At 24.8% G+C, this 26,979-nt stretch overlaps 1 protein-coding gene across 4 annotated transcripts in view; it reads left to right on the top strand.

Annotated features, from left to right (window-relative positions):
- The window catches only part of LOC109603081 (transmembrane protein 47), a 143,936-nt gene that overhangs the window by 104,704 nt on the left and 12,253 nt on the right, over positions 1-26,979 (top strand). Inside the window, exon 1 of one of the 4 annotated variants that reach the window (XM_020019534.2) lies at positions 20,551-20,705. The exons of the other annotated variants lie outside the window; for them this stretch is intronic. Coding sequence (XP_019875093.1) covers positions 20,652-20,705 — 54 coding nt within the window. The 5' untranslated portion in view covers positions 20,551-20,651. Of the gene's footprint in view, positions 1-20,550; positions 20,706-26,979 lie in introns of those variants that run through there. 4 annotated transcript variants of the gene reach the window in all.

Here is a 26,979-nt window from a genome sequence, read left to right as displayed (position 1 = left end):
TTTATCTATATCTATCTCTACAAGAACAGTGTTTTTAAATTGTACTAAATACATTATACATAATAATAAAAAATAAATATCTCAAATACCATTGAAGAATAATGAATACACACAATTTATGCCTTTCAGGTTTCATACTTTACTGTAATTTAATTTCCAATTGATCAATTTTGTCATTTTTATGTATTATTTGTGTAATAATTATTTACTAATTGTTAGACATTAAACATTAATTTATTTAATAATTTTTTTCAAATTTGAAGTAAATAAAATTAAAATTCTTTACAATCAATATTTTTCTAGTTTTGTACATAATTAGTTTTTTTAAAATGTGCTGAATACATTAAATTTAATAATAAAGAAATTTATCATAATACAGAACCATTGAGTAATTATGAATACAAATAATTTATGCCCAGTAGTTACCTTAGCATTAAAAAAAGTCAGATTTCAGATTATTTTGCAATTCAATATCCAGTTGATTAGTTTTGTCATTTTTATGAATAATTTATATAATAATTATCTACTAAACTTTAGACGAAAAAATTAATTTATGTAAAAAAATAAATATCTCAAATACCATTGAATAATAATGAATACACACAGTTTATGCCTTTCAGGTTTCATACTTTACTGTAATTTAATTTCCAGTTGATTAGTTTTGTCATTTTTATGCATTATTTGTATAATAATTATTTACTAATTGTTAGGCATGAAACATTAATTTATTTAATATATTTTTTTCAAATTTGAAGTAAATAAAATTATAATTCTTTACTATTAATATTTTTCTAGTTTTATACATAATGAGTGTTTTTAAATTGTGCTAAATACATCAAACATGATAATAAATAAATTTATCATAATACAGAACCATTGAGTAATCATGAATACAAATAATTTATGCCTATTAGTTACCTTAGCATTAAAAAAAGTCAGATTTCAGATTATTTTGCAATTCAATGTCCAGTTGATTAGTTTTATCATTTTTATGAATAATTTGTATAATAATTATTCACCTAATGTTAGACGAAAAAAATTAATTTATGTAAAAAAAAATAAATATCTCAATACCATTGAATAATAATGAATACACACAATTTATGCCTTTCAGGTTTCATACTTTACTGTAATTTAATTTCCAGTTGATCAGTTTTGTCATATTTATGCATTATTTGTATAATAATTATTTACTAATTGTTAAGCATGAAGCATTAATTTATTTTTTTTTTTTTTTTTTCAAATTTATAGTAAATAAAATTAAAATTCTTTACTATCAATATTGTTTCTAGTTTTGTATCAGTGTTTTTAAATTGTGCTAAATACATCAAAGATAATAATAAATAAGTTTAGCATAATAAAGAACTATTGAGTAATCATGAATACAAATAATTTATGTCTAGTAATTACCTTAGAATTAAAGAAATGTCAGGTTTCAGATTAATTTGCAATTCAATGTCCAGTTGATTAGTTTTGTCATTTTTATGAATAATTTGTATAATAATTATTCACTCAATGTTAGACGAAAAAAATTAATTTATGTAAAAAAAAATAAATATCTCAAATACCATTGAATAATAATGAATACACACAATTTATGCTTTTCAGGTTTCATACTTTAGTGTAATTTAATTTCCAGTTTATCAGTTTTGTCATTTTTAATGACATGAATGATTAATAATTTATTTAATTTTTTTTTTTCAAATTTGAAGTAAATAAAATTATAATTCTTTACGATCAATATTTTTCTCGTTTTCTACATAATCATGAATACAAATAATTTATGCGTTGTAGATAGCTTAGCATTAAAGAAATGTCAGGTATCAGATTATTTTGCAATTCAATATCCAGTTGATTAGTTTTGTTATTTTTATGAATAATTTGTATAATAATTATTTACTAAATGTTAGAGGAAAAAAATTAATTCATGTAAAAATAAAATAAATATCTCAAATACCATTGAATAATAATGAATACACACAATTTATGCCTTTCAGGTTTCATACTTTACTATAATTTAATTTCCAGTTGATCAGTTTTGTCATTTTTATGTATTATTTGTGTAATAATTATTTACTAATTGTTAGACATAAAACATTTTTTTTTCAACTATGAAGATTTAATTGAAATTAAAATTCTTTACAATCTATATTTTTCTAGTTTTGTACATAATCAGTGTTTTTAAATTGTGCTAAATACATCAAGGGAATAAAATTAATGCTCTTTGCGATTAATTTTTTTCTATGTTTATAGATAAAAGTGCTTTTAAATTCTGTTAAATACAACGAATCATACGGAACCGTTGAATAATAATGACTACAAATAATTTATGTGTAGTAGTTACATTTACATTACAGAAATTTCAGGCTTCAGGCTCTATTATAATTTCAATTTAATATTTTTTTAATTTATAAATCATATTCACTAATTGTTTGACTAGAGAAAAAATTCCATTTGTAAAGTTTATCAAATTTAAATCAAACAAATTAATATTTTTATTTTACTTTCAATTGTTTTCTGTGTTTTCACATAAACAATATTTTTGAATTATGCTAAATACAACAGACATGACCAAAATAGACAAAATAATAACTTAATTAAGTTTCCTATGTTACATAATTTTAGAGCAACGGTACAAAACAAAATTGATAATTTTGCTTAAATTGACTATATCGAAGAATTAAATTATTTTGCTAAAAACAATATTTCCCTCAGAACCAACATCGATTATTCACCTATTTTTGCATCGTGCATTGATTCAAAACCAGTCATATCCACTTAATATCTCAATTCGATTTCTGTCGTGTCCTCCGTTCGCCTAACATGATTATTCGATGGCTCGCGTTTCAGCCGTCATGTTTTTAATAACTCGCGATTCGCCTCCGCCGATTCCGTGTAAGTATCGTTGTCGGAATTGTCGAGTGACGAGTGCTTTCGTGCGACCCGTTCCCCCCTCAACAACGACGCTTCGGTTTTTTGTTCCCTTCTTTCTTTCTGGGTGACATAACTTTTATGAGACGGGCGAAGTGGCCTTTCTTCTTCGCAGAGCAAATAAACCACTCGAGTTCACATTGTGAACGCTGTGCGGAACTGCGGGACATTGAGTGCTCTAGAGTTAAAAAGAACGGGGGTATCTGATATAAATTAATCCTACGGGAAACTCTTAAACTGCTGTTGAAGTCGGACGTTTTTTCAGGCGTCGTTGTTTGGCGTCGCTTAAATTTTGTTACATTCACAATTATATCTGCGTGAACAACACAAAAGGGAATTTAATTAAGTCGGAAGGTGTTCGATGTGACCGAACGACCTTTAACTGGAAATAATGAATGTAAAACCGATAGAAACTTTTAATTGATATTAGGTTAACATCGGTGCACTAATTAAAAGTCGATGTCGTCCATTAGCGAACGAAAACGTGGACTGAAATCCTTTAAAACCGAATTTAAAGAAGCGATTTTTAATTGTAACGACCCCCGTTCGGATCCGAGTGTCCTTTCGCCTCGCCATTTAACGTATACATAAATCCACGGAACACTGCAAGGCATTTCGCATGACACATTCGAAAATAAATATCGTCACATGATTTACGCTGACCCAGTTAATGGCGTGTCGCGTGACACGCCCCGAGATTTAATAATAATGGTGGAAAAAATCCGACCCCCGCCGTAAATAAAATGCACACTTCGAATTTCGTAATCGCATTCGAGAAATTTTGTCGCTCAAACAATAACCGCTAAGCGGCGAATTTATTTCGCGTAACGTGTTTGTACAAATATTAAGCCGGCACGGATCATAATTTGGACTGGACAATGCAACAGACGTATTTGCGTGTGGTGCAAAGCGAGTTATTGTCGGTTTTTTCTTTTTCGGGGTGGATATGGACTCGCGAGTCGAAAGTAAATTTGTTGATTTCGTTTTGTTGCCGGACGTCAAGCGTTTGTGAGCTTCGGTTTGTTTTTGTTTCGTGTTTAAATGTTTATTTCTGACAAATGCAATCGCCGTCATTAAGATTTGTGGTGCGCATCCGCCCATTTTTGAAACGCATTCGCCATTTTCGTAACTATTTAATTTATGTATTAATATATATATATTACTAAATTTGATTAGTAACGATAATACATGAATCATTCTAAAAATAACTTTTTTTATAATTTATTCAATTAATTCAATTTTTCATTTTTAAAATTTATTTTTTGTTTAATTTTAATTTAATTTTTGTGAATTATAATATTTAAAGTTATACCTTTCAATTTTAAAAATATTATAGATGCCATTTTTCCACATTTAATTTTTATAGAGTATAATTAATTTTATAAATATTATATAAATTATTTTTTCTTATTTATTTAATATTGGAAAAATATAATAATATCGAAAATATAAATATTTTTTAAATTATCTTTCAATGAAGTTTGAGAACAAAAAAATTAAGTATATTATACTTGAAAACTCAATATTTAGTAAATAAAAAAATATAATTTTTATTTTACAACCTTTCTTCTTCGAAAAAAAGTTTTTTTTAATATTTCTCTAATAATTATAAAAATAAATACATTATTTTTTTTAACTTAAGCCATGGAAATGTATATATTATCTGAAAAGAGTAAAATTATTCATAACAAAAAATTGAAATCAATTTTTATTTATTGTATTTTATTTATTATTATTATTAAATAATATTATAAATATTTCTAAATTTAATTTTGTGTAATTAATTTTACAAACATTATAATTTAATGATTTACATATAATTTTTTTAATGTATTATATTATAAGAATATAATAACATAAAAAATACTAATATTTTTAAAATAATTCTTCTGCAAGAACTGTAAAAATTAAATCTATCATTTTTGAAAACTAAATAAATAAATAAATTTTATTTGGTGACCTTCCATTATAAATTTATAATAATTACGCACCAAAATTACTATAATTGTACTATTATATTATAATATTCTAAAAATTCATTTTGCACCCCAAATTTTCTATAATTTTTTATAACGCAAAATTCAAATCATTTATTTATAGTATAGTTTATTTTTAAATATTATTTTGTATTAATAATTCTTTACTATTGTAAATAGTAAATATAAAATATACAATATACAGTATAAAATATAAAATGTAAAATGTAAAATGTAAAATGTAAAATGTAAAATGTAAAATGTAAAATGTAAAATGTAAAATGTAAAATGTAAAATGTAAAATGTAAAATGTAAAATGTAAAATGTAAAATGTAAAATGTAAAATGTAAAATGTAAAATGTAAAATGTAAAATGTAAAATGTAAAATGTAAAATGTAAAATGTAAAATGTAAAATGTAAAATGTAAAATGTAAAATGTAAAATGTAAAATGTAAAATGTAAAATGTAAAATGTAAAATGTAAAATGTAAAATGTAAAATATAAAATATAAAATATAAAATATAAAATATAATATATAAAATATAAAATATAAAATATAAAATATAAAATATAAAATATAAAATATAAAAACATAAAATATAAAACATAAAATATCAAATATCAAATATAAAATAATATAAAATATGAAATATAAAATAAATACTTTATTCAATAACTAATTTATAAAAATATTTGTGAAATTTTGTTGATAGAAAAAGTATACAGTTTGTATGTAGTGTATTTCAAACATGGAATACTTTTTATATATTATTTTTTATAATATAATATTTATTGCAGTTTTTATGTATTATAATATTTAAAAATATATATCATAATGTTTTAAAAATATTATTGAGATTTCTAGATTTAATTAGTTTTTACAGATACTTTAATGATTCATAGATTTTTTTTTTCAATTTTTTGTATTGTAAAATTATTGATATTTTCAAAATAATTCTTCAACCATGTTCAAAAACTGTCGAAATCAATATAATAAATAAATAAATAAATTTTATTTGTAATAATTAAATTTTTTACCAAGTTTACTCTATTTAAACTTTAAGGGTATTAAAAAAAATCACATTATTGTTTTAAATTGTCTGAATTTAAAATAAAAATAATTACTACTTACATCATACATAAACTATAAAATTAGATTTAATTTTTATATTAGAAGGAAAATTTATTTATATTTTTTTAAATTGAACAATGTATGGTCTGATTATTGTTAAAATAAAATGCGCATATTTTTTTAATAGTTACATTATAATATTTATCATTTTAAAATATTGTTAATAATAAATTCTCTTTTAATAATATTCATTTTATATAAAAAAAATTTGATTTAAATAGTAAATGTCAATATACAAATTAGTAAAATGTAAAAATATGTAACATATGAAACTTATTTTTTAAAAAATTTTCTAAGAATAACTCACAGCACAGCAAGTGTTGGGGCTATTATATTAAACATTTTACAAAGTTGCTATAATAACGTCCACTGCTGTATATTAACATTATTATAAAAGATAAACTCCCTTTTATTAATACTCATATTATAAAAAAAGTCAAATTGTTAAAAAAAATATGATTAAATAGACAGTCTTAATAATCAAATTGTTTGTATATAACATTTTCGCATTTTTCTTTTACTATTTATAAAAATTGATATTTTGTGTTATTTATTCAAATACATACTGTTAACACTAATGTTTGTAAATTTTCTAAAAACGTCTGATACAATCTGAATTGAGAGTGTCGTGATATTTACGACGGCCGAATTTGGACGTCGAAACAATCAGTGCGACATCGTATCGATTAACTGGTGGCATGTAGGAATTCCGCAACGCCGAAATCTCGATAAACACGAAGCTGACCTGTTTCATAAACAATTAATATTCACGGACCGCCAGCTCCGGTCGCATTTAATTATGAGCGTTCTAATGAGCCCGACGCCACCGCCCCGATTGAAAACCCGCCAACCGGACGGGCGGCGAACAAAAATGCATCTTAGCGACGCATCGCCGCGCCAAGAATCCGAAATGAGGTCCCGACCTACGCGAACGTTGCGCCGCAACTTTTCGAACGGGGCGCCCCATTCATCGAACTAATCCCGAAATTAATTAAGCCATTAGGGGCGGAATCAATTGCGGTCCGGGGGTGGTGAAAGGGCCACGGCAAGTTGCCCGGACCGCATCCATTAATTTTTGACGACCGCAAAAACGTAATCCCGAATGATTGGCTGGTGGTGGAAGTTCCGGGCGTCGGACGACGACGCTTCCCCTCGGTGACAAATCGCAAGCGAACTACCTTTTATCTACGGCAAACGGTCACGTAAAATATTCAATATACTCGGACCGCGACCGAAAAAATTACGTAGCCCGCTCACGGACGTTTGTGAAATATGAATTTTATCCGGGCCGCATATTTTCCGAATTTTGCACGCTGAAGCTGGAAACGTATTTTAGATGGCCCGGACGATATTGCACGGCGCCTGGTATGAGATACAATCCACTGATGTAAATAAGTAAAGTAAATGAGGAATGTTTGGCGAAAGCAATCCGCGAGGGTTTATGAGAAAACGGCATTTGGAAATAAGAGCAAATCGGTTTTCGTAGGAATTCAGCAAATATTTATCGAAAACTGCAATTTAGAAACATATTTGTGTGAATAAACGTATAAAATGAAAACTTAATCAAATGCATTTAAATTGTTTTATATACACAATTATGAATTTTAGACAACAACAATTTCAAAAGACAAAAAAAAAAGATTAGTTTTAAGTTCTTAAATATTTAATATTTATTATTTAGCAAATATACGTTAAAAAATTAAATTTGTATCTAATTATTAATGTTCTGTTTCTGAAAATATTTATATTTTCGATATATTATATTCTTACAATATTAAAAATTTCAATAAAATAATTTATGAAATATTAGAATATATTTCCTTAGTTTTAAGTTCTTAAAAATTTAATATTTATTCATAATTAGTAAATATATGTTAAAAAATTAAATTTGTATTTAATTGTTAATGTTCTATTTCTGAAAATATTTATATTTTCGATGTATTATATTCTTACAATATTAAAAAATTCAATAAAATAATTTATGAAATATTAAAATATAATATTAATCACAAATAACATTTATAATATTGTTTTAAATATTATAAAATATAAAAAATGTAATCAATTTTGTGTTTTAAAAATGAATAAGTTTTCAAATTTATTGTTTCAACCTTTTGAAAATTAATTATAATATAAAAAATATGAACATTTTCATTATTATTATTTTTAAAAATTTAATAAAGCATAATAAAATTAAAATTTTAATAAATTTTTAATTATTAAAAATAATTTATAAAAAAATATTCTAGTCTTTGAAATACACTACCTAAAATCTAAATTAATTATTGAATAAAATATAAAAAAAAAGAAGTTGATTTTTAGATATTTTATATTTCATATTTTAAAATTTATGAGAATTAAATAATTGTAATTAATGATAACTTAAATATAATAATTACTCAAATTAAAAAAAACAAGTAATATAAAACAAAATTATATACAATAAATAAAAATTGTCTTGAATTTTATGTTATGAAAAAATGTTACTCTTTTTAGACATCAAATATATTTGCTTAGTTTTAAATAATAAAATATATGTATCTGAATAAATAACATAAAATATAATGAATTTAACTATTTTGAATATTGAGATTTTCTATTTAATCATAATTTTTTTTTTTCATAATTTATTTAATAATTAGTATTGTAAAGACTGAGTCAGTTTTTTAATAATATTAATATACAATAGTGGTCATTATTACAGCAACTTTTTAAAATGTTAAATATTATGCCTTATTTATTTTGAATAATGTAAACTGTTAAAATAATATGTACCATGTATTATTTTTAGAAAATTGGTAATCATAAGTTATTCAATTTTATAAAAATTTAACTTATATATACATATATATATATATATATATATATATATATATATATATATATATATATATATCAATGTATCAATTTTATAAAAATAATACATGGTACATATTCTTTTAACAGTTCTCTTTATTCAAAATAATTAATAATATTTAACATTTAAAAAAGTTGCTCTAATAATGATCACTATTGTATATTAATATTATTAAAAAATTGACTCAGTCTAAAAATATAATTAAACAGAAAATCTCAATAAACAAATTAGTCAAAATCATTATATTTTGTATTATTTATTCAGATACATATATTGTATTATTTAAAAGTAAGCAAATATATTTGATGTCTAAAATGGGTAACATTTTTTCATAAAACAAAATTCATAAATTTTTATTTATTGTATATAATTTTGTTTTGTATTAGTTATGTTGTTTTTAATTATGAGTAATTATTATACAATTATTTAATTCTTATAAATGTTAAAATATGAAATATAAAATATCTATTTTTTTTATATTTTATTCAATAATTAATTTAGTTTTTAGGTAGTGTATTTCAAACATTAGAATTTTTTTTAGAAATTATTTTTAATAATTAAATTTTTTTTAAATTTTAATTTTATTATGCTTTATTAAATTTTTAAAAATAGTGATAATGAAAATGTTCATATTTTTTAAAATCCAAATTCCCTCTTCCATTTTATATAATAATTAATTTTCAATTCATTACATTTTTTATATTTTATAATATTTAAAAAAGTATATCATAAGGTTTTAAAAATATTATAAATGTCATTTTTATTTAATGTATATTAATATTTAATATGATTATAATTTAAAAATCCTGAATAATATAATTGTTTACAATTCAATCAATTTTTCGATAATATAAATAACAGATTGCCGTTTATATTTCTAAATAAAATAAAAATATATTCTTGAAACACAAACAAAAATTATAATTATTCTAACCTTTCTATTTTGTTTTTGCAATTCTTGCCAGGGGCAACACGTTGCTATAGTTTGTAAGTTTCCTGAGAATTTACCACTGTTATCTTCAAGTGCTTCTCAAAACAAAATTAAAGTTTTTATTGAAAGAATTTTAATATACGCCAGCTTTTTCCCCACTGCATCTGATTTCTATAATTAATTTAATATACCAACTATTAAAATTTAAGTTTAATATGAATATATGACGAATTTTAATGGTTATATTAAAATAAACCACGATGTGAATCCACAAACCCCGTCAAAATTATTCGTGTAAAAGAAAAATTTGGTTCGAAGTAGTTTTATTTATTACAATTTTGTGTGTACGTGCGTCGCTCGATTTTAAATTGCCCTAAATGCTTTCTCCCGCCGAACATCTGAACTCCCTCGGCCGGACCGTTTTTATTATGATAGCGCATTTAAAATCGATCCGACTGTGAATTAAAGTCCGAACGATTATTGCCCAAAAAACTGCTTGTTCGTCTCGGGCGAAAGGCTGGGATGGTAATCTTTTGGTTACACGAATGTTTGCGCCAGTTTCGCCGCCAATATACGTTTACTTAAACGGGTGGTGGCTCGCCTCGGATTAGAAGTAGGCCATTCGATATTAGATACCGTTCCTATTTTCCGTTTTCCGCCATTTATTTTTCCTTAATTAATAAAACCGGAGGCGAAGTCAGTAAACCTTACCTGCGATTTTTCATGTGGCATGCGAACCGATAATCGCAGCAGTATAGGCAGTGGCGTGAACGAGTTTTTCAAAATAAATTTGTTGACATTTCACATGGTTTGCACTGGGAATTTATGACGGCACAGAAACGTGCTTATTGAGCCGTGTTTTCGTTCTTTTGGATTTGTGTGTGTTGGATAAACAAAGGACGGCAAAATTGGAATAGTATATTGTAGTCGTTGGGTTTTGCTTTAATACATACATTGTGAATGTTTTGTAAAAAGCGTACTGGTAATAAGGGTAAAATAAAACATTTAAATAAATACTGCTATGTGAAAACATAAATACTTCTATCTGACATGCGTTGCCTATTTTTTTAGAAAATTAATGACTATACATTGTTATTCAGATGCAACAGAATTTTATATAATTTCATAAATTTTATAATTTATTGTCAAATAACGACAGTAATAATATTCATATTCATAATATCAAGTATAAAATGTATAAATATTTTGTCATTAATTAAACATGTTATTGAAATTTTTTAATTAATCATTATTTATTCCAACAATTTGAACTTTTGTTAATAATTTGAATATTTAGTTATTTTTTAAAATATATTATATTAATAAATGTATTTTTAATTTTTATAAATTAATAATACTATAGATAATTTATAATAAATATTATATTCAGTATTTTTTTATTATTATAGCATTATACTAAATTAAATTTGACTTTTTATAAATAATAATAGCACTAATATGCATATATGCGTAATATGCAATTAAGTATATTAAACATGTGCATCAATATCTTACAATTACTAGTGTAACAATAAATTTTATTATTTCTTTCTAGAACAAAGGTTAAACTGTCTAAAAAATTAAAATTCATTGTTATAGATTTTTAGGTTCATTGTATTTTACACATTAACTTTCTCACTAAATTTTATAAAACCAATGGTCTCAAATTAGTTAGTTTTGACTCTTGGGAGAATATTTTTTAGCATTAACCGTTTCTGAAATATTACGAAAACTCTAGAAACACTTTAATTTAAGATGGAGATCTTAAAAAATATACGATCTCTAATCAAGAATTAAAAATCTTTAACCTCCTCTTTACTTATTTTAAAATGCTCACCTTAAAAAATATATGTTATAAAATTTATAAATAAATTCTACTATGTTTTGTTTCAAACTAATAATTAAATTTTCTTATAAAATGTTGAAGTCAAGATTATTATAAGCTTATATAATATCTGGTTATTAAATTATCTCTAGATATAACAATATTTTTGATAAATTTCAGGATATTTAATAATAATATGTTGTCTTCTGGACAACAAAGTGGTGTAAGAAAACTATTGACTATTTATTTAATTTGTTACAAATGTTACTTAACGTTTTACCTAATCTGTTGCAAAGCTGAACAAATCCGATTTACTGCAAGATCGGTCCATTACTCACAATCATCATTATATTCATCACAGGTTTGTACTTTTTTTAATGAAAAAATTATGTTGATGATGTTGATCTAAAAAATTATAAATGTATTATAAAAACCAAGAATGAACTTTATTTATGGTAAATTTCGATATATAATATTAGAATAATAATTATTAATCTATTTTATCATTTGATTTACGGATTAACAATTGTAATTTAACTATAATTTTTTCTAATAATTTTTGTTGGTTATTCAAACCAGATAAAGCAAAAACTGTCCCAAGTCTCCATTTCTTACCTTTTCTGAAATATAATACATTCCAAACTGAAATTTGATAGAAAATATCGTTTATTTGTTCAGTTTGTCTAAAAATTTACAAGCAATTCTTTAATTTCTGGTTTTTAAATTATTTCTAGATACAACGGTATTTTTGATAAATCAAAATATTTAATATTGTTGTTTATTAGACATAAACTGGTGGAAAAAAGTTGGACTATTTATTTAGTTGTTACATATGTTTCGTAACGTTTTTTAATAAAGTTTTAATTGAAGTAAAAAGTAAACGTGTAAACGGACATTACTACGTTGAAACCGACTGAAAATGTTAAGAATTTAAGTACAACTGACCGCAAACAAAATGATATTTCACACTTTTTTCACTATATATCTATATCCCATGATAAGCACAAACTAACAAATTTGTTTAACACCATTACAACAGGTATAAAAAATCCCAGAGGATAAAAATCCAGTTTTTAAAAATATTCCATACTTTTTTCCACCACTGTATGTATAATAATATAATTGGTATAATATATTATTTTGATTGATTAATACGTTTAAGTTTTAAAAACATAAATAAAATATATTATTACTAGTAAGATCGTTATATCTTATCTAAAAATAATTTAATATACGACAAATAATATATATACACTAATAAAATATATACCGTACGAAAAATGCTCTTCGTGTCTGGATGTTGTAAGAGATGGATGCACGACACAGAGAGAAAAGTTTTGCCCGGTAGTAAGAATCCCTACTCTCAGAGACAATGCGCCGTGCTGGTGCGCGCCGGCGCACAATGTAAATTAATCTTTGCGAATGCATTTAGTAACTCTCCGTATGCGTAGGGATGTAGTTCGAGTTCTTCGGATGCTCCATTTAAATTCCGTAACTTTGTATAATTTTCAATCTGTAAAATGAAATATTTTTTGAGGGTATATCAAAAACAAAAATAAGTATTCTAAAAATAAACTACTTTTTTCAAAATAAAAATGTATCCCAAAAATTAAATAAAATATACTAAAAACAACGTCTGCGGAGACGAACCGCATGCTAAACGCAGCAAAACCAAATGATCCCCTCCAGTCAGTTCGGCCCGCCCACATAATTGCATGTATATATTTCCTTTTTGTTTACAAAGGGGTATTGATGTTCCGTCTCGATATGCGAGTAGACACGCTCATCATTTTTGATACGGTATAGCTTTTACCATAAACCAGACATAAATGATGAAAAATTTGATTGAATTTTCAGTTTTTTCATTATAAAGGACAAATTTGATTACCTGAATCATTTGAAGTTTTGTTATTAACAGTTCAATAGTAACACATTAAATATTAATTCCCTTATAGCATTCTGTATATATATAAGAAAAATATATGAAAAAGATTAAAAAATTAATAAAGTAATATAAATATAATATATAAAAAAATTTTTTAGTTTTCCTTCCATTTATAAATTAATTAATTGTGCATATTCAGAACGAAAGTGGCCTCGTAATCGCCCTTCCGTTTCGTCGGCGACGAAAGACATTCAACCCGTATTGTTATTGCTCCGGTCCTTCGCAAGGGCCCTCCAAAAAAATTCATGGGCACATAAAATTCCGCAACAATTTTCGGCCACGATAAAAGTCGTGTAAAAAAACCGCGTTTTAAACACGCAAATTAAAGATAACATCCACGGTTTATTTTCGTGAGGGTTGAATGTATTGTTCGGGGAGGCGTAAAACCCGCTTTGTGCTGTCGGAGTGCAGGAGGGAATCATGTCGGCAAAAATGCCGGTACGATAAAGCGACATAAACGCCGGCGAGTCACTGGAGAGAACGTCTCGACTAAATCCCGGATACTTAGCGGGGCATTTTACAATATGTATGCCGGAGCAATTCGGTCCCCCGGTAATGCACACGTTTGTCGGGGTAGGGCGTCGGGCTTTTCCTGCCATTTGAATGCACGACGCGGCGCCGCATCAGATTGATTGGTCGATTTGCATTCCGACGATACAAAAACGGCGAGCCAATAAAACAATATTGGGACGGTAAAATCCGGACGCCGTGATCGCAGTATGGACTAATAATCGTCGTTTAATGGGAGGCAGTAAAGTTTTATGAATAAATATGCGGCGCGGGAAATCACGTAATAATACGGGGACGATCGGTGATGCGCCCACATTTTCCGGCCGCCTCACAAACACAAGGGCTCATATTGTACGTATTAGCTCGACATAGACGCCATTAGCCCGGCTAAATGGGCCAAATATAATAACTGTACCGTAATAATTGAGTAATACGGTTAATAATAGCCTCTAAAGCTTGCCATTGCAAAATTTGCGAGTCACAAAGCCAAGAGTCTACAAACTGCGTCTGTATCGTGATTGAACTGTATGCCTCAAAGACAATAACGTGTATGATTAAATACCGATTATGTTAACAAATGATTAGTTCTCTGTAACTGATAATATTATATAAGTTTTAGTGTTATAAGTGCAGAGAAACTATAATTAAAAGTACAATTAACTATTTAATTTTCAAAGCACGGTACAAGACACTGCAAACTGTGAATTTGAATTATAAAATAAATACAAACAACGACAAAATATTGTTTAAAACATGCAAATTTTAAGTCTATTTTTAAAAACCTGATGAAATATTTGCATATTAAAATGAAAACACTTTTAACATAAATGAAACAGTAAAAATTATACTACATTGGTGTTTTTTGAATATTAAGTACATTAGACTATTTTTTACACCAATCTCTTAATTGAATTATGACATTATTTATAATAAAATATTTTTTGAGAAATCCATAATATATAATACGAACTTAATTAAATTATTCGTATTTTAAAATATCAGTAAATAATAATACATACATAATTATCTATCTTTGATACAGATTTTTTCGAAACTTGAATATTTTCGTTAAAATAAGTTCTATTATATATTAACTTTGCGCAAAAAGTTGTAGATTCATAATCCTAAATTTTAATTTAAATTTATCTCTTTTAAAAATTAAATTTTTACTACCTATTCTAAATAATTTTAATCCCTATTTTATTATAATAAGTTTTAACATAACTTAAATTCTTAAACTATTTAACTTTTAAAACATATTAATGTGACTAAATAACGAGTGAAGCAACTCTCGTAAACTCGAGAAGAGACTGACTTAATTACAAAAAAAAAAATAATTTCTGAAAAATTATTTTTAGCAAGAAGTAAATTAAAAATTATTTATAACTATATATATTGAAAACTCAAACACATCGTTAAAATATTTTTTTTGTTGACAAAAAAAAATTGCAGATTAATGAAATAGACTTAGATATAGAATTTGATTGAATTAATTAATTTATAATATAAATTAAATTTTGATTTAGAAATTTATAATTTTTTACTAATTCTTCTATTAAAATATATTTTTAGAAATATTTATACTCAATATCATAATAATTACAGAAAAACAGTAAATGAAAACTTAAATAATATTATTAAAGTAAGTTTTATATTAATATGATTTACATTAAAAATGCACATTGATTGAACAGGGGAATTTACAGATTAAAAACCTGATTGAATTAATTATTTTATAAAGAAATTTAAATTCTTTATAATAATCTGAAAAGATATCTTTTGTTTAAATAATATTTAATTATAATAATATTATATACTAAAAAAAACAATTATTCTATTTTCTGTTAATACTACATACATACACAATTTTACAAAAAATTGAAAACTCAAATGTATTGTTAAAGTAAGTATTAATATTAACATGATGTACATAAAAAATGTATATTAGGTGAACAATCGATTTTACAGATTAAAAATCATTTTGATTATTCTAAAAAAGAAATTTAAAAAAGTTATTTCAAAAATAAATTAAAATAAATAATTTAAATATTTTTTTATTGAAGTAATAACAATATTTTTTTTTATTAAAATATATATTTTTTAAATAAAAATAAATATTTTTTATAAAATAATTTAAAAATTTTAATGTTCTTTGATTAAAATATAGATACTCTTTTTATTATTTGTAAACATAATTATAATATACAATGTTTTTTTATTAATATATATATATATATATATATATATATATATATATATATATATATATATATATATATTTAATAAAAAATTAATTCTTAAAAGATAATTTAAAATTTTTAATTTTCTTAATAATTATTTGCAATCAATATTAATATTAGTTAGTTAACAAATTTTGTACTGTCAATAGAAATAATGAATTAAAAATCTCTTGAATTTTATTATTTAATTTAGTAAAACTTAATTTTCGTTTAAGTAATCTAAAAAGAAATTAATATTTTTTTTCTTCAATAAATATTTATAATTACCAATAATATGATTAAAACTTTTAAACAAAAACTTTGATATAAATTTATATTAAAAATCTGTTTACAATTAAAATTGCAAATTTTGTTTACTGAGAAATTTATTTTGTTGTTCCCAAAACTATATGTAGTTTAAAAATTGATTTTGGTTAAAACCCACATTAGGAAAGTTTTCAATCGTCCGTCGCCCACTGAAAATTCGCAAATGAACTGCGTTGAACGTTTTAGACGTGAATCGATCCGCGGACCCATTAGGGGGGTTGCAACTTTCAGCTGCGAAAAGAACTTGCCGAACGGGGCGGATAATCAATTTTCATTTGGAGCCTCACTCTCTCGCTCTCCCCCGTTTTTCCGTTCCTTAAATATTTTATCAATTTGCCCGGCATCGTTGCCCGTAAACGTCACAATACTTAGTCGGAGATTTAGAAGTCGGACCCTTTCTTGCATATGAATTCGTCCCGGATGAAAATCTCCGGGATGCCGATAAACGTATTTCGCCAGTCGGGCGGAATACGGCGGAACGGTTTGTGCGTGTATCATGTCGGTGGGTGGGATAAGTTGATTTATATCGGTCGGAGGGGAAAACATACGGTCCCGTCAAAAAAATATCTATGCTTATGTTATATATGAATTCTGATAATTTTCTTCGGTTGTCACGTAAAATTTGTATGTGATTGAGTGTGATAATTACCAATTTCCACTTTAATTGTATTACGTGCTTGGTAATTGGTACTTTAGTGAGTAAATTACCAGAAAAGTGATTAGTATACGTGACTAATTGCTTCACTTCAGATATTGTGTTTAATTTTACAAATTATAGCGAAATGCACAATTGCAATATTGTAAATAAAAGTTAACAGCCACAGTAATTTCTTCATAATATCAACATCGATAAAGTTAATGCAATTTCGAAATCATTTTCAGTAAAACATTGTTGCTTTGTTATTAGAAATTATTGCTAATTGTAATCTAGTAAATTGTTTGTCATAAATTGGATTTGCTAATTTAACTGTTCTATATGAGTTTTAACGATCTAATTATGGTTATGTGAGTATCGAATTTCTGACTAAATTTATATTTCATGTTGAAATATTTTTGCATGGACGTCGTTAATCTAATTTTGTTTTGCTTTATTAAATATTAAAATTAAATTGAGTTATTAACGAAAATCAATATATTACACTAATTTATATCGGGTAATCAAAAATAAATCAGCAAACTAAACATTTTATATTATATTCAATAAATTTTTAATTTTTTATAATTTATATTATATTATATACATAATTAATAAGATACAGTAATAGCTATAAATATAGGATTTTATTAAAATATATTAAAAATATTGAATTGGATGCCATTACCCATAATGTTTTCTGTTATTGTTGTCTACTATGCAGTCATTATAATAATTTTTTTATTAGTTTTAAAATACAATTCTTTATCATTTATCCTTCGTATTGATTAATTTATTTTTTTATAAAAAAATAGCATAGTATAGCAAATACTGGACCAAACTTTATAAATAAAAGTTATGTTCACATATCTTCAATTTAAATGTTTCTTTAGTCAAATCGGTCAATTAAATCTCGAGTTATACTCAAAAACGTCTGAGCACCTCTGAAAATTGAAAACAAGAAATTCAAAAATTTGTTTATCGAACTTATGCTCATAAAAAATTACATATAATATATTTATAAGAATTTATAGGAAAATATGACAAAATGGTTTTAATTTAAGATTGAAAAATTATAATATTTAAATAAATATATATATACAGTATTGGTAAAAAGTAGAGCAACTTAAAAAATATATAAATTGCTATCGCCCTAATTATATAACTATCATATAATTAATACCAATTATAAACACATATTGGTGGATATTTCTTGTATTAAAAATAACTTTTTACTAAATGTTACTAAACTCTACAAAGTCGGCAGTAATTTTTAGTTTTACAGTATACACCAAAGTAAACTGAGTGAATATAATGCCTCGTGGAAAGAAATTATCTTCCGAATTAAATGATGGATTGTATCGTTCTTTCAATTCGAGGAGAGAAAAATCAATATTGCTCGATTGTAACACGTGTTTTACAACAATTTTCAAGATTTGGTAATGTGGAAGGAAAAAATAAAACTGGAAGGCCAAGAAAAATCGATAGGTTTCAGGATAAACAAATTTTATCCTACTTCAAAAAAGATCCTTATGTGAGTTCCAGAAAAATAAAAGGTCTACTTGGGACACAACTTGGAATTAATGTTTCTCCAAGAACCTTAAAAGTTCTATAAATTTTTATAAATTAATATATTATTTTTGAATTTATGATTACATATTTGTTTGTTTAGTTTTGTTTTCATTTTAAAAATGGATAAAGATATTATTTCAATGAATAAAGTAATAATTTGATTAGGAATTCCTTTTCTAAGGCTTAATTAAAAACTTTAAATAGAATAAAATATTAATTTTAATCAATAATTGTAAAAAATTAAATTATTACAAAATTAATAAATGATTATTTGTAATCATGATATAATGGATAATCATTATCCACTTATTGGAAAATACAAACACAATTCAGCAGATAAAAATTATGTTTTAATTAAAAGTCATTTTTAAGTATTTCTGGTCATAAACTAATAGAATATATTTATATAAATACCTTGAGCCACCAAATAATTTATTTGGCTAAATTAATTTTAAGAATTTTTAATAACCATTAAATCAGGTTTATAAAATATCTAAACTAATTAACAATTTCATCAATAAAACTGAAATATTTAGCCAAAATCCAATTTACGAAGCTAAAATGACTCCAACTTATTATTAACCAATAATTTAATTTGTGTTAATGTTGTTTATATTGTGTTTACATAAGTTTGTCATAGTTTATAAATATTTTTCATGACGACCTCAATATATTAGACTGTGTTCTAAAATAAACAATTATTCATTGTTTTCCTGAAAATAAACCAGTTCCAGTAACTTCTGAGCTTTAAACCACAAGTACAATTATCAAATGCATGAATTTCATTTGTGACGCCAAAGAGATAATATTTGTATGCATTGTTTTCCCGTACAAGTTTCATTTTATTAAAACCGCATCTACTTTATCATATATCCCGCAGTCGTGACGACGATTGCCCGCCCATATTGACGCCTAGGTTCTTAGACACGTTTTATTATCGTCGTGTTATTGTTGTCGTGGAAAACATTACCAAATAAACAAACAATCATTATTATTAAAGCAATGTTTTCCAGTTACGGCCCATTGTAACATAATAGCCTTCAAATATCTGACGATGACTCTTTTATCTTTTATATTGTTTACTAATTACACACGAATATGTCGTGTGATTTTTCGATAAACATGTTCGGTAAACCGTTATTTCCTGAGGAAACCAGATCGGCTCATTAAACACACAAACCAGTTCACAATTAGTTATAATCGACCGATACGTACGATATGACTACTGCTGAGCGCTGATTCAGACATTCCTGCCTGGTGTGTGCAGATTACAGGGAATTTCTCCTGTTATACTTTATCACCACGACGGAATGCATGTATTGTCTGGACTATTATTTTTTAACCTGTCGCTAGCGAGGAATTTCATTTTGTTAAAAGCAAACACGAGATACGATAAAAAGTGTTTACACAGTACAAATTCTGAAAGTGTTTTCAGACAACGTTTCATAAACCAGTAAAACAACGCCTAATTATTTAATTTCCAACGCGGCATGACGTGATCCATGTAAGACATCATCTTCAACCTTGGATCATCCGATTGTCGAGGCGAAACTCTCACCTCAGTTTTAATTTTTCCCTTATCGTCGAAAAAATGACGTCCCCACCCTCAACATTAATCGTTAATTGAGCGTCCGCACCTGTAAACCAGAACCGTGCCTTCCGCACACTCAAACACGGTGTGACTCACAGACGAATATCAATTCTCTCCACATTGTTTGTGTGTTTGGGTTATTGTGTGTGTGTGTGCGGTTCAGTTCGTTAGTGCAGTGCTGGCGGAAGAGTACGGGGCGAAATGGGCGATCAAATACGAATCAGGCTCGCCGCCCAGTCGCAGCGGTACAGGAAGGTAAAACGGTGGTGAAAATTCCATTTTTTTTGTCGGCCATTAGCAATTACTATGTGAATTGGTGTTTAAGTGCTGATGGTTTTTTTGTGATAATAACGGGTGTTGTGTTGTGTCAAATCGTTATAATGTATTGGGGTGACTCGGCGTTATTTCCAGTGGGATATTTTTAGAAATAGTTTGCTTATTGTTGTAGTTATTAGGCACCACTGTGATTAATTAAGTGCGTGGATTAAGTTGATTGCAGTCTTAAAGAATGACCGACTAAAAGTTCAGAAAAACCACTTTAGTTATAATTGATGACAATAACTTTAATTTAAACTATTGACAAACTTAATGTAACTAAGTAACCCTTAAGGTTATAATGACTTACATTAATTAAAAATCACATGCAACAGGTTGCAAATATTATATTATATTATATATAAGAATATTAATATTTTAATTAAAAGTTAAGAAATACAGAAGGAACTAATTAATTAATTAGTTTTTTTTGTCTCTCTTATTATATTTTAAGTAATAAGAATAGTTTAAGTTTTTTCAAGTACTATATAGATATAAATCAACGATTTTTTGTAAATGATAGAATGGTCTTGCTATAACCCATTTTAAACATAAAAAGAGAATAAAAATTCTCTATTCAATGTTCTTTTGATGGCAAAATTCGGATGAGTAGTTCTAGTGAGATTTCTTTGATATATTTCAGAAAAAACTATTGAGTGTTCATTCGAATTACGGACTTATTTGCTCAAGAGAAAACAGTTTTAATATTTCTCTTTCTTCTGAATTGTTCACTGTATATACAATATACGTACCTTTATTAAAATTCTAATTAAACTTAAATTGTGGAATAATATTTTATTGATTTTATCAATATTTAAACATTAACATAATAACTATAACTATAGACGTCGTATATGAGCTTATTTATAAGAAAACTAAATTTTTATATTAATTATTTAATAAATATTTAAAATTAAACAAAAATTTCAAAAGTTACAATGAAAATCTTATTTCTGTAAGATGATTTTTTTAACTCAAAATTTCACAATTAATAATTTATATGTTATTTTTTAATTAAAAAAAAATCAATGTTGTTAAAACTATTAAAAAATAATTTTATTATTGTATTTTATTTATAACATATTAGTTTACTTTTAAGTATTTAAATTAAAAATTTAAAATTTTTAAATATATGCATATATACATATATAAAAATTTTATAAACATATTTATTAAATTGTTTATTGTTATTATTTGGTGAGTTTGATGAATGTTCTTTTAAAAATTTTAAATAAATTGTTGATTGTTATAATTTTTTAGTGCTAATTGGTGATGAATTTAATGAATTTTCCATAATATTTAATTATAACACATTTTTTTAAAAAAATAGTTACTCAAATTTTTAAGATGAAAAATATATGTATTTCAAAATTGTTAAAAAAACCTTTAAATAATAAAATCTTAATTTTATTTAAATTATTATGTTGTTATAATATACTTATTTACTGACATATATGTATTATAAATTTAAAAACAATTCAGTTTAAATTTGATAAATAGTCATAAGATTCAATGGATTAATGGAAATTTTATTCTAGATTCTAAATAAAAATTCTGAAACATGTCGAATACCTTAAAAACTTTATTGTTTAATTCAACATTTTTTTAATTAAAACAAAGAAATTTTCACAGTTAATGATTTAAAACATAAAAAATAAATATTAAAGTTTAGATTGTTAATTATTATTATGTTTTAGTGTTAATTGGTGATGAATTGAATAAAATTTCCATAATTTTTATTTATAATACATATAATACAAGTTTTTTTTAATAAAAATGTTAAATTTTTGAAATGAAAAAAGACATAAATAGTCCCAAAATGTTAAAAATATCATAGTATTTATAAATCATTTAAGGTTTATTTTAACAGATTCTAAATATAAATACTGAAATATTTAAAATATGTTATAAACTTGTTATATATTTAATTTTATTTCAATATTTTTTTAACTAAAACTAAGAAATTTATAGAGTTAATGATTTAAAACATAAAAAAATAAATATTTAAATATAAATTGTTGATTGTTATTATTTTTAAGTGTTAATTGGTTGTATATTATGTATTACAATTCATAATGAAAATTTGACTTAAATTGTCTAAATGAAATTTGAAATAAATATTTATGTTAAAAATCTTTAAATATTGATATTTACTGAAGTTTTTAGATAAAAAAATCTTAAACATTTAAAAATATATATTATTTAATCTAAAGTAAGGAATATGAACAATGATTTATATGTAGTTTTTACCTTAAAACATAATTTAAATATAATTAATAAACATATTGTTGAATTATTTTAATTTTGAATACTTTCTTTACTTTAAAATTATTTTTATAATCAATTTATCAGGTATTTTATAAAATTATGTTTAATAATTTTCAATGATTTATTACATATAATAAATTCTATATTCCAAATTGATGCCAATAATTAAATTAATTAATCGTGCAACTGAATAAAAATTTTTAATTTACAGTAATTTTTACTGCAAATTAAATACTTTTACAATTTAATTTCAAAAACCTTTTTTTAACCTTATTCTTTATTATTAAATTATTTAAATGTTGGTAAGTTGTAATTAATTATATTTTAGTTTCTGAAATTAATAATCAATTCTTGGAATATTTTATAAAATCATCAATTTTATATGATTTTTTACACGTAAAGAATTCCATTTTCTAAATTGATGTCAATAATTAATTTAATTTATCTTAGAACTACATAAAAAAAATTCAACAGTAACTTTTTTAAATTTTCAAGTTAACAGTAACAGAGAAATATTTAAGAGTTTTTAATACCTAGTTAATTATATTTTGATTTTTGAAACTTTAAGAAGTGTTTAGAACTTGAATATGAAAGTTTCAGAACATTTTAAAACCTAAATAAAGTACAAATCAATTTACAAACTATTTAAATTTCCACTTTTTCAACTTCCTGGAGACGTTCGCATTAAATTTAAATCTAATTTATTAAAAACATAAACTCTAATGCCCATAATCAAGGCCCGATGTTACTTAGTAATTATGCCAATTACCTAATGAATTCTCGCGATTAGCGATTAAAAACACGTTCCCTAATGCGTTTCCCCATCAACGTAGTCGACGGCGGATAAGACGTGTTCGAAAGTCAAACAGTTTCCTTGCGGATCAGCGACGTAACGACGAGTCAATTTCAATAGCGACACAACAATAAACTTGAACGTTCATTTGCTTTAGATAAACGAAACTCCTCCGTAAACATGTCTGCGAAGTTTTAATCCATCCGTAAACTGAGTTTATGGAGCGATGCAGGAGATGTTTTATACAGTTTCGTATTCGTATTGTTTTTTTCCTGTTTCAATGCCGTGCTGATTTACGATCGTCCTGGAACACAATGGCCGGGACCGATGGTCCGTAATTCAATCAATAGCACGCCATCCCGTAGGGTAATCAAGATATATATTATTACTAAATAGATTAATGCAGGTGTTGGGTTAATGCAGACTTAACACATATCCCGTAGATAAATTCCTAGGAGTGCACTTCGGAGCGCGAGCGAGCCGGATAACTTATTGCCATTAATGGATTCGAGATCTACACGAGGCGGGAAACTGATAATGTAGCTCGGCGCTTTCGTCAAATTAATTTTTGCAATTAAGCGCTTCTCCCACGATAACACTTTTCAAGTACTTACAATTGGGGGGCTGCCCGAACGGCGGTCGTTAAAATAATGATAAACTGGTTTAACATAATTACGTAATTTTGCCGCCCCAGTATTGTGATTAAGGTCGAATTTCGTTCGGGTGTTGTGTTCCAGAAGTTCCCGGATTCGGTTTCATCGCGCGGTTGAATGCGAAGCGTTAGTTATCGCAGTGACATTTCTAGTAGAGTTACTGCGAACAATTAATTGAAGACGGGAGATCCCTTTGTCGACGATACATTCTTACGGAGTTGCGACAAAGTTGGAAGACAACAAAACGCAAGGCTGAATAAATTGTTTAATCCGAGCCTCCTAATTTCTCATCCCTTTTGAACACACTTACTGCTACACTAAATTTACAATTTCCAAGAGTTCTATTTGAATTACGACATTAAAAGGCCTTAAATTACAATATTTTATAATAATTCTAAAGATAAGAATTTAACTACTATTTTATTTTAATAATTTCTAATGATTTTTTTAACGAGGTAGTTTTTTTTACCCTAAACTTTCATTTATTAAACCAATATTTCAATGATTTTATTATATTAATTATTATTATTATTTAATTATTAAGTCGATGTCGAATTGCCTAAAACTACATATACAGTAGTGGCCATATTTATAGTAACTTATTAAAATTACTCTTTAAAAAATTCCTCCCTTTTTATTTTTCAATAAACAAAATTATAACAATTTTTTGTTCATCATTTCTTTCTGTGAATTTAAATATATTGTTTACTAGTGGTCTTATTCTTCTTATTATTTTGAAAAAATCTAAATATGAAAAAAATATTTTGAAATAAATAATTTAATACCAATTAAACTTTAAAATTAAAATTTGCCCAAAATGAAACAAGTGAAAAGTCAATAAAACTTTAAATAAAAATAAATTTTTAGATTTATTATAGTCAAAACTTATATTAGAAAGTTTCTATTATTATTTTGAAAAAAAAAATATTTCTAAATATAAAGAAAAATATGTCTAAAAAATATTTTAATACCAATTAAATTCTAAAATTAAAATTTAACCAAAATCAAACAAGTGAAAAGTCAATAAAAGTTTAAATAAAAATAAATTTTTAGATTTATTATAGTCAAAACTTATATTAGAAAGTTTCTATTATTATTTTGAAAAAAAAATATTTCTAAATATGAAGAAAAATATGTCTAAAAAAATATTTTAATACCAATTAAATTCTAAAATTAAAATTTAACCAAAATCAAACAAGTGAAAAGTCAATAAAAGTTTTAATAAAAGAAACTTTTCGAATATTTTTAGATTTATTATAGTCAAAACTTATATTAGAAAGTTTCTATTATTATTTTGAAAAAAATATATATTTCTAAATATGAAGAAAAATGTTCAAAAAAATGTTTTAATGCCAATTAAATTCTAAAATTAAAATTTGACCAAAATCAAACAAGTGAAAATTTAATAAAAGTTTTAATAAAGGTAGCTTTTCGAAAATTAATGAAAAAAATAAATTTTATTATAGTTAGGCCATAAAAAAATAAGATTAATAAAAATTTCAGACAGCTTCAAACTTGAACCATACACAGACAATTTTCGAGATTTATTCTTTATTATATACTTGAAATAAAATGAAGACATTTTTTGAAATAAATATTTTAACACCAATTAAACTACTCTAAAATTAAAATATTTACCTAAGATCAAACATAGTGAAAAGTACAGTAATTAAAAGTTTTAATAAAGGAATGTTTTTCAAAATTTTTAGGTTTGTTCTAGTCAGAATCTAAGCAATAATAAAAAAATACCATTATAAAAAATATAATAAAGCTTGATTTTTAAGATTCAAAAAATTGAAATATTTATCCAAAATGAGAGATTTTTTGAAAAAGTATTTAGGAAGACAAGTTAATTAAGTAATACTGACTAATATTTCAAATTTCGGTATATGTCCAAGCACAAACAAAAGTAAATAGAAATAAATAAAAATAATTTTATGTATTCTATATATTTATAAAAAAACCTATATCTAAATTCCGTAATAATTTTATTTTTTTTATCAATTATTATCCCTTTGTAAGCATTAGTAAAGGATATTTTTAAGCAAAAATTGGCCAAAATAAAAGTTTTCCCAAAAGTACGTCCATATTCAAAAGTTTCAGATTAACGATTTACTTCGATCATTTTATTTCCAATTCAAAGAGTATTCAGGAAGAGGCTTATTTTTATTACAAAAATTGTGTCACATTGAAATGTCACTCACATTATCTTCATAAAAAAGCTAGTCAAACACATTGAATCATTGAGCTTTAGGCTTGAAAGATTGTTCTGTCAATTTTTTTTGACTGAAGTCATTACAAAAGTAGTAAAAATACATATATAAACAGTTAATTTTATTCTTTAGGTGTTGGAACTGTGCTTTTGACACCACTTATGTAATACCTCACACAATAATTCTTGCAATGTGTCCCAACATTCTAAATCGACTGCAATTTTAGTTTATTTTTCACGATTCCGGAACTTTTCTACTATTTAATGTTGTTTAATGGACACCTTTAG

This window comes from Aethina tumida, chromosome 5 (genome assembly GCF_024364675.1).
Source record: "Aethina tumida isolate Nest 87 chromosome 5, icAetTumi1.1, whole genome shotgun sequence".
NCBI lineage: Eukaryota > Metazoa > Arthropoda > Insecta > Coleoptera > Nitidulidae > Aethina > Aethina tumida.
The sequence above is the reverse complement of the archived record's forward strand: the minus strand, read 5'-3'. Positions and strand labels throughout refer to the sequence as shown.